Genomic DNA, 15,235 nt, shown 5'->3' with positions numbered 1-15,235 from the left:
GGCGCCAAAAGTATCAACTTCAGAAAGTTCAGCAAAGGGTTGAGGAGGAGGAGGAGGAGGAGGAGGGAGGGAGGGAGGGAGCTTTCAAATCAAGGCTGTCAAATCAGCCCTGAATTGACAACTAGAGTTTCCAAGTGCAGCCGTTTATGCCGCAATTTGCATAGAAGGAAGTGCTTTACGGTCGCAAATGCCATAAACTACGTAATTTACGGATGTCTTTTTCCCGCATTTGTCCAATGGCAGCCACCATTAGCTGATCATGCCATTTAGAATGGAGGAGAGCCACTCCCAGGAAATCTGATGAACCTGGAGGTGAGTGGGGTCGGTCTGCTGTGGACTTCACACGTCAGATTCTTGAGAATCTGGCCTTATTTGAGTCTGCAGAGGATTTCTCTACGAGGGAGCAAAAAGATTGGCATGACTGGAAAGCAACATATAAAAGGCAGGAGAAATTGGTTGCTGAGTTGTGCCTCTTCCTGGGCAAAAGGAGAACAAGAAATGTTGGAGAAGGAGGAGGAGAATCTCAGCTAAACAAACAAAGGGTTTATTAAGGAAATTTTCTAAATTATTAATGGAAAACAACAACATAAGTCATAGCAACAAAAATGGGCAGGAGATTTCAGTCAAGAGACTTCAGCGGAGTTCTGAAATGAATGTGGGAGAACATTTCCCCAGAACCCCTATGTTTAAATCTAAAGGAGAGTTTCCATAAACTCATCTTAACACCTAAATAATTGAGTCGTATATATCCAGGTACAGAGATACATTCAGGAGTTGCAGATGTGCAAGAGCAGATATATTGCATTCTTCTGGCACTGTCCAAATATTAAGATATTTGGGGAAAGAATATTAGAAAACAACAATGAAATGACAGGATATAACCTGACTTATGACTCATTCATGGTTCTTTTTGGACATGTGAAGAATGAGGTACCTCAAGAAGATCAGGAAATGACCATTAATTTACTAACGGCTCCTAGAATTGTAATCAGTTACAAATGGAAGCAAGGAAATCCTGTCAGTAAGAGAATGGATTATGGGGATTTGAAAGCTGGTGTTTATACTGGTGTTTATACTGAAACTCATGAATATTATTAGCATTAGAGAGGGTAGACAGGGAAAAAAACGTTTTATTGATAAGAAGTCTATTTGTATGAGCCCCAGCCCAAGGTCTCTTTCTGCCTGAGGTGAGAACACGTGCTGCCACCAATGGCAGTGCCTCACACCCCTTCCCCCAGCCCTCCCTACCATTGCTGCCTCACACCCCTTTCCCCACTGCTTCACACCTCTTGCCCCTGCCGCCTCACACACCTTCCTGGTTGCAGGGCTCTCTCGAGAGCTTGACCAGCCAGGTCTTGCAAGAGCTCAGTTGGCTGGATCCCCGTGGATGCAGTAAAACTAAGGGGAAAGGGTGGCGCTATGCGAGGGCATGTGGCTACTCCAGAGAACCCTGCCAGCTGTTCTCTCACTACAGCAAATGCCACAGCAGGAGAGCAGCTGGCAGGGCTCTCCAGAGTACCCACTAGAGGTGGTGGGGCAATGGCAGGCCCTCGTAGCAGGGGAAGGGGCAGAAGCAGAGGCATGGAGTGGTGCAATTTGCCACTCCTCCTGCTCTGCCTCCTGATGGGGCACCTCAGACTCCATCATGATAGGTCTGGCCCTGATTTTTATTATGTTTTCAAATAAAAGTACAGGACAAGGTGCAACCCTAGTATTCTCCTACAAACATTGTAAAGAGGAAGAGGCTATGTAAGGTTATGAGTCAATATAAACAATTACTAACTGACTGAGATAATATTGCAAATGACTGCACAATGGAAATATGCATTAAAAGATGATGCAGTTAAGAAAAAATGAAGACAGAGAAGCAGAAAAAAAATGTTAGAGGAGAAGGAACTGAATGAGAATAATCCTGTACCCTACAGTTATCCCTGTTTTTCCAGTAACTGCCCCTGTGAAATACTTCATACTTGTCCCTATTCCCCCCCCCCCTTTTTGGATCTATTGGAGGTATGTCAAACTAGGCCTGTAGAAATCCAAATTCAAATCTCCACTCAGGCCGCAAAGCTCATTAGGTGACCTTGGGCCAATCACTAACCAACCTCACAGGGTTGTTGTACAAATTGGGAGAGAACCTGAGCTGCTTGGAAGAAAGCCAAGTAAAAATGGAGTAAATTAAAATAATAAATAAGTAAATAAACAAGCACGTTTATTAAAATTCCTCTGGTATGACCACCTAAGCACTCAATTCATCAGATTTCATTAATCTCCCCCAGTTGTCTAGGTGTTACATCTCTGAGTAAGGAACAGATGCAGCTTGACCACTGTGTGTGCATTTCAATGTATGCGCACGGAGACAAATTGCTAGTGCACTGAATGCCTCCTTTCTGTCTCCGAGTCATAATTGTGCATTCAAATAATAAATTACTACTAAATATGTTTGAGTTGCAGCCATTCTATAATAAATACAACTAGATCCATTATCAGATCCAACATTGTAATAAACGTCTGTACTTCTTTCCCCCCTTTTGTTAAAATAACAGTTATGGTCACTTTTAATGTACAGCGGGTTGAGAAGAGCCAATGATGAAGGGGTGAGCTCAGCCTCAGACAGTGGTCCTTGGTGTGAGAGTAAGCATGCTGTAAGAAGACAAGAGCATTCTTAATTTCATCTGTGCCATGTTGGAGAATATATTACCCCCTTCCCTCTGACTTAGGCCACAGGGCCCTAAGGCAGAAATTCGTTGTTTATTCGCTCAGTCGCTTCCGACTCTTCATGACTTCATGGACCAGCCCACGCCAGAGCTTCCTGTTGGCCGTCACCACCCCCAGCTCCCCCAAGGTCGAGTCCGTCACCTCCAGAATATCATCCATCCATCTTGCCCTTGGTCAGCCCCTCTTCCTTTTGCCTTCCACTTTCCCTAGCATGTAGGGATATACGAAAATCATTTACCTTTCGCGGATTATGCTGATGGTGGGGGGGAGGCACTCCGTCCCTCCCCCCGGAATCCTGGCTGGCCGGCTGTGCTCCACAGCGATTCTGCGGAGCCGCCAGCCGGCTCCGCCAGCAGCCGGACATCCGGCTGCTGGCTAGCAGGGACGCAAATGGCGGCGGCCGTAGCCGCCGCCGTTTGCATCCCTGCAGTCAGCCGTGATAGGCTACGTAAATGTTTACGTAGCCTATCACGGCTGACTTTAAAAAACAAACAAACGCACATATGCAAATGGCGGTGGCCATGGCCGCTGCCATTTGCGTTCCTTATTTTGGCATGTCTTAGTCTACGTAATAGCTACGCTATTTGCGTTCCCCTTATTTTCACCGTCTTAGTCTACGTAAATGTTTACGTAGACTAAGACGTGCCAAAATAAGGAACGCAAATGGCAGCGGCCATGGCCACCGCCATTTGCGTATGTGCGTCTGTTTGTTTTTTAAAGTCAGCCGTGATAGGCTACGTAAACATTTACGTAGCCTATCACTTTTTCTTTTTTTTTAACTGGAAATGGCGGCGGCGGCAGCCGGTTGGAAGACCGGCCGCCACCGCCGCCGCCGCCGCCAGGAAGATCCGCCCAAGGTAAGTCCTGTCCCAGGGGGGTGGCAGGGGGGTGGCGGGTGGTTCCGCCACCAATTTCGGGGGGCCGAATGCGCTGGCATTCGGCCTCCCTGAGATCCGTGGCGGAACTTTTGTACATCCCTACTAGCATGAGCATCTTCTCCAGGGTATCCTGTCTTCTCATTATGTGGCCAAAGTACTTCAGTTTTGCGTTTAATAACATTCCCTCAAGTGAGCAGTCTGGCTTTATTTCCTGGAGTATGGACTGGTTTGATCTTCTAGTGAGCCTCAAAATGACGTTGGACCTCAACTCCCATTAGCCCCAGCCAGCATGGCCAATGGTCAGAGATGATGGGGGTTGAAATACAACATCATCAGGAGGACCACAGATTCCACACCCTTGGCCTGAGGCCTGCTCCACCCTCCTTCCTCACACTACAACCCAAGATGTGCACTTTATTAATTATTATATTTACTTATGTATTTATTTATTATGATATTTAAGAAACTTCCTTATACCAAATCAGACTCTGGTTCATCTTTGTTGTTGTTGTTCAGTCGTTCAGTCGTGTCCGACTCTTCGTGACCCCATGGACCATAGCACGCCAGGCCTTCCTGTCCTGCGCTCTCTCCCGGAGCGTGCTCAAGTTCATATTCATTGCATCCGTGATGCTATCTAGCCATCTCATCCTCTGCCGTCCCCTTCTCCTTTTGCCTTCAGTCTTTCCCAGCATCAGGGTCTTTTCCAGGGAGTTTTCTCTTCGCATTAGGTGGCCAAAATATTGGAGCTTCAGCTTCATTATCTGTCCTTCCAAGGAGCACTCAGGGTTGATTTCCTTTAGGATGGACTGATTTGACCTCCTTGCAGTCCAGGGGACTCGTAAGAGTCTTCTCCAGCACCACAGTTCGAAAGCATCAATTCTGCGGCGCTCAGCCTTCCTTATAGTCCAGCTCTCACAGCCATACATTACTACTGGGAAAACCATAGCTTTGATTAGACGGACCTTTGTCGGCAAGGTGATGTCTCTGCTTCTTACTATGCTGTCTAGGTTGGCCATAGCTTTCCTCCCAAGGAGCAAGCATCTTTTAATTTCATGGCTACAGTCACCGTCTGCGGTGATCTTGGAGCCCAAGAAAGTAAAATCTGTCACTGCTTCCATTTCTTCCCCTTCTATATGCCAGGAAGTGATGGGGCCAGATGCCATGATCTTCGTTTTTTTAATGTTGAGTTTCAAACCAGCTTTTGCACTCTCCTCTTTCACCCTCAACAAGAGGCTCTTGAGATCCTCTTCGCTTTCTGCCATTAGGGTGGTATCATCTGCATATCAGAGGTTGTTGATAATTCTCCCAGCAATCTTAATTCCGACCTCTGATTCATCCAACCCGGCATTTCTCATGATGTACTCTGCATATAAGTTAAATAAGCAGGGTGACAATATCCAGCCTTGTCGTACTCCTTTCCCAATTTTGAACCAATCGGTTGTTCCATGTCTGGTTCTGACTGTTGCTTCTTGACCCTCGTACAGGTTTCTCAGGAGACAGGTAAGGTGGTCTGGTACTCCCATCACTTTAAGAATTTGCCACAGTTTGTTGTGATCCACACAATCAAAGGCTTTAGCGTAGTCAATGAAGCAGAAATAGACGTTTTTCTGGAATTCTCTTGCTTTCTCCATGATGCAGCGAATGTTGGCGATTTGATCTCTAGTTCCTCTGCCTCTTCGAAACCCAGCTTGTACTTCCGGTAGTTCTCGGTTCGCATACTGCTGAAGCCTAGCTTGTAGGATTTTGAGCATCACCTTGCTGGCATGTGAAATGAGCGCAATTGTGCAGTAGTTTGAACACTCTTTGGCGCTGCCCTTCTTTGGAATTGGAATGTAAACTGACCTTTTCCAGTCTTGTGGCCACTGTTGAGTGTTCCAGATTTGTTGGCATATTGAATGCAGCACTTTAACAGCATCATCTTTTAGGATTTTAAATAGCTCGGCTGGAATACTGTCATCTCCGCTAGCTTTGTTGTTACTAATGCTTCCTAAGGCCCACTTGACTTCACTCTCTAGGATGTCCGGCTCAAGTTCAGTGACCGCACTATCATGGCTATCAGGGACATTCAGATCTTTCCTGTATAGTTCTTCTGTGTATTCTTGCCACCTCTTCTTAATCTCATCTGCTTCTGTTAGGTCCCTGCCTTCTTTGTCCTTTATCATGCCCGTCTTTGCACAAAACGTTCCCCTGAGATCTCCAATTTTCTTGAAGAGATCTCTAGTCTTTCCCATTCTGTTGTTTTCCTCGATTTCTTTGCATTGTTCATTTAAGAAGGCCTTCTTGTCCCTCCTTGCTATTCTCTGGAACTCTGCATTCAGTTGGGTATATCTTCCCCTTTCTCCCTTGCTTTTCGCTTCCCTTCTTTCGTGAGCTACTTGTAAAGCCTCATCAGACAGCCACTTTGCTTTCTTGCATTTCTTTTTCTTTGGGATGGATTTCGTTGCTGCCTCCTGAACAATGTTACGGACCTCCGTCCATAGTTCCTCAGGCACTCTGTCTATCAGGTCTAATCCCTGAAATCTATTCCTCACCTCCACTGTATATTCATCAGGGATATGATTTAGGTCATACCTGAACGGTTTAGTGGTTTTCCCGACGTTCTTCAATTTAAGCCGAAATTTTGCAAGAAGCAGCTCATGATCTGAGCCACAGTCAGCTCCAGGTCTTGTTTTTACTGACTGTATGGAGCTTCTCCATCTTTGGCTGCAAAGGACATAATCAATCTGATTTCGATATTGACCATCTGGTGACGTCCATGTGTAGAGTCGCCTCTTGTGCTGTTGGAAAAGAGTGTTTGCTATGATCAGCATGTTCTCTTGGCAAAACTCTATTAGCTTTTGTCCTGCTTCATTTTGTACACCAAGGCCATGCCTGCCTGTTATCCCGGTGATTTCTTGACTTCCTACTTTAGCATTCCAATCCCCTATGATGAAGAGGACCTCTTTTTTTGGTGTTAGTTCTAGAAGGTGTTGTAGGTCTTCATAGAACCGATCAACCTCAGCTTCTTCGGCCTCAGTGGTTGGGGCATAGACTTGAATTACTGTGATGTTGAATGGTTTGCCTTGGATTCGTACTGAGATCATTCTATCATTTTTAAGATTGTACCCCAGTACTGCTTTTCCCACCCTTTTGTTGACTATGAGTGCTACTCCATTTCTTCTAAGGGATTCTTGCCCACAATAGTAGATATGATAGTCACCTGAATTAAATTCGCCCATGCCTGTCCATTATCTGTCAAGAAGTGGGGAACCATTTTCCTGTCAAGGTCCACATTACCTCAGTCAAAATCTGCAGTCCACCAGTGGGTGTGTCCAGAGCCCACAATGGAGGGAGTTACAGGTGTGACTCTTACCTTTGTTCAATATGCAATTGGGGCAGGGCGGGGGAGAGAGAGATGTTTGCATCCCGGCATTTTCCTTCCCCAACTTGTGCAAGGTTCCCCCCATCAGCTTTGTAGTTTGGGGTAGAGCAGGATGAAGTAAATAATATCAATAACCTGACATGTGGATGGTGAGGGGGTGTGACCTGAGGAGAGTACAGAGCTCCAGGATGAGAAGCTGAAGGCCCACATTTCGCCCACAGGCCAGAGGTTCTCCATCCCTGCTCAAGGCTTACTGGAAGCAGCTCTCCAGGGTTTCAGACTGGAGTCTTTCCCAGCCATCCCTGGAAATACCAAGGGCTGAACTTGCAACTTTTTGCATGCAAAGCATGTGCCCTATCAATGAGCAACAGCTCTTCCATCAGTATTAGGGATGTACGAAAGTAACTTACCTTTCGCGGATTATGTTGATGGTGGGGGGGGGAGGCGTTCCATCCCTCCCCCCGGAATCCTGGCCGGGGGAGGAGGCGCTCTGTTCCTCACCCCGGAATCCTTGAACGGCCGGCTGTGTTCCACGGCAGCTCCGTGGAGCAGCCGGCCAGGCCCGGCCCAGCCAGGCCAGAGCCGTCCGCAGCCGGATTTCCGGCCGCGGATGGCTCTGGGTAAAAAAAAAAAAAACGCATATGGAAATGGCGGCGGCTACAGCTGCAGCAATTTGCGTTCCTTCTTTTTGGCCATCTTAATCTATGTAAATATTTACGTAGACTATGATGGCGAAAATCAAGGGGAATGCAAATAGCGTAGCGGGCGCTATTTGCGTCCCTTTTTCATTCATTTTAGCCTACGTGCCGACAAAGGTCCGTCTAATCAAAGCTATGGTTTTCCCAGTAGTAATGTATGGCTGTGAGAGCTGGACTATAAGGAAGGCTGAGCGCCGCAGAATTGATGCTTTCGAACTGTGGTGCTGGAGAAGACTCTTACGAGTCCCCTGGACTGCAAGGAGGTCAAATCAGTCCATCCTAAAGGAAATCAACCCTGAGTGCTCATTGGAAGGACAGATACTGAAGCTGAAGCTCCAATATTTTGGCCACCTAATGCGAAGAGAAAACTCTCTGGAAAAGACCCTGATGCTGGGAAAGACTGAAGGCAAAAGGAGAAGGGGACGGCAGAGGATGAGATGGCTAGATAGCATCATGGATGCAATGAATATGAACTTGAGCACGCTCTGGGAGAGAGTGCAGGACAGGAAGGCCTGGCGTGCTATGGTCCATGGGGTCACGAAGAGTCGGACACGACTGAACGACTGAACAACAAAAATCTTTATGTAGGCTAAAACGGTGAATCAAAAGGGGACGCAAAGAGCGCCCGCTATGCTATTTGTGTTCCCCTTGATTTTCGCCGTCATAGTCTACGTAAATATTTACGTAGATTAAGACGGTAAAAAGAAGGAACACAAATGGCAGCGGCTGTAGCTGCTGCCATTTGCGTACAGGTTTTTTTTTTTTAAAACCCACCCCCAACCATGATAGGCTACGTAAAGATTTACGTAGCCTATCACGTCTTTTTTTTAAAACCTAGCTATGATAGGCTACGTAAAACTTTACGTAGCCTATCACATCTTTTTTTTCTTTTCTTTTACAAGCCTGGAAATGGCGGCGGCGGCAGTCGGTCGGAAGATTGCCCGCCGCTGCTGCCGAAGCTGCCACCGGAGCCGTTGCTGGAGCTGCCGCCGCCCGGAAGATCCGCCCCAGGTAAGTCTCATCCCGGGGGGGGATCCGCGGGGGTGCGGGGGGCAGGCCGTTCCGCCACAGATTTCGGGGGGCCGAATGCACTGGCATTCAGCCTCACTGAGATCCGTGGCGGAATTCTCTGACATCCCTCAAGCTATTAGAGAGGTGGCATACAACAATTTTAAACAAGGGGATGAATGAATGAATGAATGAATGAATGAATGAAACAGGTTCCACATTGATTACTCACTTCAGCCATCCACTTCTTAATCAGATACAGTGCCTCATGGGAGACATAAAGGAAATAGGGGATGCATATTTTTTTTAAAAAAAATACACTGTCACTAATACTATCTAGAAAAGACTCTCTTTTCCAAGAGATGTCTGAGAGCCTTTTTCACATCTTTATTTCTGAGGCTGTAGATGTAGGGGTTGGACATTGGGGTGATGACAGTGTACATGACAGCAAAGACAGACCCTCGTTTGGATGAGTATCTAGACGTAGGCAAGAAGTAGACAGCAATGATGGACCCATAGAAGAGCACCACTATGGTGAGATGAGCGGCACAGGTGGAGAAAGCTTTGCGCCTCCCTGAGGAAGAGAACTTCATCACGGCTACCACAATGCGGGCATAGGTGAGAACAATTAAAACAAAAGGACCAAGGATGACAACAACACCTTCAAAGAAGATGGCTGCTTCATTAATGCTGGTGTCTGAGCAGGACAGCTGTAGCAAAGGCTGATGGTCACAAAAGTAATGGGCCAGGTGGTTGTCACCACGATAACTGAGACACAGGAGGAGGCCGGCATGGAGCATGGAGTGCAGGGTAGAAATGATCCAACAACCAGCCACCAAGTGCCCACAGACCTGCTGGTTCATCACTGTAGCATAGTGGAGCGGATTACAAATGGCGACATAGCGATCCAGAGCCATGACACTCACCAGGAGGAGGTCCGTGACACCAAAGACATAGAAGAAGAAAAACTGAGCCATGCAGGAATAGAAAGGGATCGTCTTGGAAGAGGAGATGATGTGAGCCAGCATCTGGGGCACTGTGACTGAGATGAAGCCCACGTCCACCACAGAGAGGCTCCGCAGCAGGAAGTACATGGGAGTCTGGAGTCGGGCGTCCAGGGTGATGAGAATGAGCATCATGATGTTGCCCAGAAGTCCTGCCCCATACATCAGCAGGAAGATGAGGAAAAGGAGAGGCTGTTGTTCAGGCTGGGAGGAGAAACCCAGAAGGACAAACTCTTTAATGTCTGTGCCGTTCTCACAGTCCATGGGACCTACAGAAAGAAACACAAAGGAAAAAGGAAAGGTTCCTCCTGTGCAAGCACCGGGTCATTACTGACCCCTAGAGGGACGCCGCTTATGCTGGCGTTTTCCTGGCAGACTATAGCGGGGTGGTTTTGCCATTGCCTTCCCCAGTCATGGTGGCTACCTTTCCCCCAGCAGGCTGGGTGCTCATTTTACTGACCTCGGAAGGATGGAGGGCTGAGTCAACCTGAGCTGGCTACCAGGGACCCAGCTTCCGCTGGGATCGAACTCAGGTCGTGGGGAGAGTTTTGCAATACTGCTGCCTACCACTCTGCGCCACACGAGGCTCTGAAACACAAAGGACCTTATAGCATAACCTACTGCCAAAAGTAAAGCCCATCAAACATTAAAAGGAAACTTTGGAAATATTTCAAATTGTTACATGTTCAAATTTTGAGATTCAGATTCTGAACCTAAAAGTTGACCTCAAGACTTAAGTCTGAGTTTTTTTATACTTGTTGGGTAGGCTTTTTATTTTATGGTTTTGTCAGATGACAAATATGAAATGCCATAAAAACTGTCAGCTCTCAAATGCCGCCAAATACTACCTACCATTTCCAGGAGGGACTGGTGGACCTGATTTCGGTGGGGTGGAGACTCCATTCTTGATTTTAGTTACAACCAGCCAGATGTCTAAAGGAGCAATTGAAGGTGCTGGACTCTATCCCCAAAATGGTCCACTAACTTGGATAGCTCCTTTAGACTTCTGGCTGGTTGTAACTAAAACCCAGAATGGAATCTCCGCCCCACCAAAATCAGAACCACCAAACTCCCCTAACCTTTTCACACTGACAATGAAGTACTGTCAAATTTTAAATACTGCTGCATGTAAAGAGTCAAATCCTTTTACCTAATAAATATTATTGCATAATCACCATCACTAAATGATGGTGTTTCCCATTCAGTTACTTAAATATTGATAAAGGTCCTATCTTCGTAAGCCCACTTAACACACATACACACAGCCTGTTGTCAGCAAATTATGCTAATGTTCATATTGTTGTGCTTAAATGTAACCCAGGAATGTAAAATGTGGCTTGAGCCTACAGTCCAAAATGCTTTGTATTTTCTTTACAGATTTAGATCAAATGAAAAGTTCCCTCAGATCACCTACACAACCCTCATTACCTGCTCACAAAGACTCTTTATTTTTGTTGTATAAATTGCTAATGGCCCAGTCATGTTCAATACATAGTATACCTATACACTGCTTAGTTCCACCTTGACTGTTTTGTGTTTTCTTAGGCTGGGACTACAAAGAACTCTTGTCAAACTCTCCCCTTTCTCCCCTATAATAGATAGCTATGGAATTAGTTATCCTTTATGCTTGTTGAATCTGTCCTGAATCATAGGGTGCTTCCAGATGGAAGACTCCTAGGGCTACCAATGAGAAGGCATTGTGCAACTTTTTTTTTTCTTAACCAATTATCTGCAATAAGAGAAAAGTTGGAAGAAGTGTGGGAAAACACAGGCAAATTACGAGCTGAAGTCAACGTTGTCTGAATTGCCCTAAAATTCTGTGGAAGCATCCATAGATAGACACATTTCCCAATGTTCCATCACACTCTGTTGTGACCAAGACACAGAACCCTGGGGACATTATGCAGATGAATAGGTGGAGATATGCAGATAGGACCGAACTTAATTCTCAGTGAGTGGAGTTGCCAGGATTGGGGAACGCACTCCAATTGCGTTCCCATGGCTACCCCATTACTTTCTCCCATGTAAGTGAATAATAACTGCTATGCATTCCTATGGGAGAAAGTACACTTACTGCATTTGGGGACAACATTCTAGTTAGGTTGAAGCCTGCTCTGACAGTGAGTGATGTGGTCTTTGATAACATGGATTCTGCAGGGCGTTGCTTCTCACCCTTGCAATTTACAAGCCTTCCCTCCATGCACACTCGTAATGGTAGGCATTATACTAGTAAAAGATGAATAAGAATTATCCAGCTACATAGATTTGTCTGTGGGGTTGTGCATGTGTGCACGTGTATGGTGTTTATTTTGTTTTATCTGGGGCTGAAATTTGTAGAGATGTTACAAGTGCAAAATCAGAACTGAAATAAAATTTTGGAAAATTTCACAAACCCATCAAAATGTTAAATTTCCAAAATTCTGATTTGGGTTCTAACTCGGTTTATTTATCAGAGTTCCCTAAGCTGGTGCCCTCCAGATGTTTTGGATCTCAACTCCCATGAGCACCAGTCAGCATGGCCAATGGCCATGAATGCTGTGGTTGTAGTTCAAAATATCTGGAGGTCATTAGATTGGGGAAAGCTGATCTAGTCTAACCCTCTACTCTAACGCAGGATCCTGCATGGCTCTTTAACCACATGTGGGTAAGGGATTAAGTATATACAATCAGTTCCTTCTGCATTGTTATAGTATTCACATTCAGTCCAGTGTATATGACAATGTAACTGAAACTCTGAAAAGGTGGTTTTCTATTCCCTTTTCACATAGTGATGGCATCTCCCAGGCCATGTGTGTGTGCCTTTCATACAAACCTAGTTGTATTGCTATCGCATAAGCAGTGGAACATTAAAGCATCACTGCCAATCTGCTTCTTAAGATCTTTTAGGAAGCACATTTGTCCTTTGTTACCCCACACCTACAAAGTTCTATCTGCCAGGTGGTGTCAATTATGTTCTATTGCCTGTGAGGAGGTTGGACTATTTCAGCCCTGCAAACTTGTTTCTGAAGAATAGAGAAAATAGACCCTGGCTGTCCCTGTACTACTAAAATGTCGATGGGTCTATGCTAGAGATGATGGTGGCATAACTAATGTGCTAGAATATAGGTTGTGCCAATAAGGGGGAAGAGTTTAGCATCAATCCTTGCTCACTTCTTTACAAGAAATCACACACACACCAACACACTACACATACAAACTCACACACTTTGTATCTGTTTCCTAGTGGTGTCCCATGTTCTAAAACAGGGGTGGGCAAGTTGTGGTCCTCCAGATGTTTTGGCTTACAACTCCCATCACCCCCACCATTGGCTATGCTGGCTATGGTTGATGGGAGTTGTAGGCCAAAACATATTTTAAAACATCGGTCTGCCACCATCACATCTAGTTAGATGCTGTATCTGATCACTAAGGTACATAGAGATTGAGTTGGATGGACCAGTTGAACCAGGGATATAAGCTGCGTGTGGATGCCTTTCTGGGATACATGTCCAGGATGTCTCAAGGAAAAAAAAACTGCCTTCCTCCAAGACATTTCTTGCCCTCTGAAGTAAATACTATAGTACCCATGGTAGCCTATGTATCAGCTAGATGTGTTCTTATATCCTTACTGCTCGACTTGCCTGTTTGCTCCATAGACTTCTGTTGAGATAGGATTTCCTGAAATGAAACACTAACACTACCAGCAGAATTTCTCAGCTTAAAGCAACCTTTCCCAACCTGGTGCCTTCCAGATGTTTTGGACTTCAACTCCCATCAACCCCAACCAGCATGGCCAATGGTCAGGGATCCAGGAAGTTGTAGTCCACGACATCTGGAGGGCACCAGGATGGGAAGCCTGGCCTAAAGCAATGTTGGGACCCAGAGAACTGAGTTGGTAAGAGAAACCCATTGTGCTGGACCAAATGATGTTCACAAAACTGAATGCATACTGGAGCGGCTTGCCAGTTCCCTGTGAGTAGCCCAGCCTGTTAGTTTGCTCTAGCACAAGCTATAAAGAGGTGGCAGGAAATACCTTAAAGACTAACCAGCTTATCATGGCATGGACTTTGATGGGCATGCCAGAGCATGTGGGCAGCAAAAGGCAAAATAACAGAAGCTTAGAGCGTGAAGGGGACCACTCAAGCCCAAACTACCAACCCCCCCTCCAAATCAACCCTCTACTTCTTGCCCTCACCCCCCACCCCACATCACGGTATCTATTTTGTGTCTCAAAGTAGGGATGTTGGAGAAATCCGCCATGGATCTGAACAAGATCGGATTCCCGAGAATCCAACCTGCGGCATCCACAGCAGACCACCCCTCCCTACATGCGTGTCCTCTAGATGTTGTGCTATTTGTGCTTTTTTTCTTTACACAGGGCAAGGTAGGCCAACTGCGGTCACAATATGTGTATAACTAAGCACTTTATGACCACAAATGGTGTAAAATACACTCTTTATGGCTGTAATTTGCCCAAGATACACTAATTGCGGCCTCACTTGGCATATCTTGCCCTACTTAAAGACACCCCCCCCCCAAAAAAAAAACCAGCGCAAAATCTGGAGGACATGCCAGAGGCTCTGGGGAAATCCACTGAGCCCCAAGAGGGCCAGATTTCCCCATGAAGGACCCCTGCTCGGACCACACATTGGGGGTTTGTACATAATAAGGATTACATTCCCCTTCCTATATGCACATCAAACATCTCAATTTTACATCCTCGTGCATGCACAGTTACATATACACCCCAGGGTCAGCCTGCAAGACATTTTGCTGCCTGAGGAAAAGGACAAGTGGGTCCCCCTCCATTCCAGGTACAGAGGCGGACTGGGCTGGCAGTAGGACATTAACTTCAACACTGGCAACAAGACAGCATCCTTCACTACACCTGAGGGCAGCAGGCTAGTTTAGGGGGTGCAGGACAGTCTGGGCAGCACACTGCTCCAAGGGAGGGGAATGCCCGGGGGGCTCAAGAGAAATGGTTGGAAGTCCTTCATTGCTACCCCCCAGCATCTGCTATCTGAAGCGATTGCCTCACTCTGCCTAATGATAGGGCCGGCCCTGGACACGCACAAGCTTCTCATTCAAAGGTACCCATACACAGATCACTCTTGCTTGTGTGCCCACAGAAACGCAAGGACACACAAGCATTTTCACTCCCAACTTTCATGCCAAGTCGATCTTGCATCAGAAGGATTGCCTTGCCTTGTCCTGGGCAATGCAATTCAACCCCACAGTTACACACAGTCCAATTCCAGTTGCCTGGCTACTGCCTAAGACACTGTTGTTGGCACTATATGAAAATGAGAGACACTGGGAATTGTAGCAAGCCTGAAAAAAGCAACTAAATCTACCTACCTGTATCCAGACAGTTTTAACTTCTCACCAACTTGATCTTCTGGTGTTGCATCAAAGCACCAGGCGAAATGGAACAAAGCCAGACAGAACTGGTCTGTTCAGGAGTCTCAACGTTCCAACAAGAAGCAGAGAGGGTCTCATTAAAGGACCTGGGAGCCCCTAGAGATATTTCACAAGTGGCTTGAAGAGCTCCTGGGATGCTGCTCTCTTAATTCCAAAAAGAAAATTTAGGAA

General features: G+C 46.2%; 1 protein-coding gene across 1 annotated transcript; it reads right to left on the bottom strand.

Annotated features, from left to right (window-relative positions):
- Positions 1-8,992: 8,992 nt before the first annotated feature.
- LOC146353349 (olfactory receptor 1B1-like) lies at positions 8,993-9,928 on the bottom strand. Its single transcript, XM_084832226.1, has one exon. It carries the CDS (start codon positions 9,926-9,928, stop codon positions 8,993-8,995), a length of 936 nt encoding a protein of 311 aa, XP_084688352.1.
- Positions 9,929-15,235: the final 5,307 nt, after the last annotated feature.

This window comes from Heloderma suspectum, chromosome 2 (genome assembly GCF_057233095.1).
Source record: "Heloderma suspectum isolate Gila_16-S chromosome 2, 16-S_ref, whole genome shotgun sequence".
Classification (NCBI taxonomy): Eukaryota; Metazoa; Chordata; class Lepidosauria; order Squamata; family Helodermatidae; genus Heloderma; species Heloderma suspectum.
This window is presented reverse-complemented; position numbering and strand designations above follow the sequence as displayed.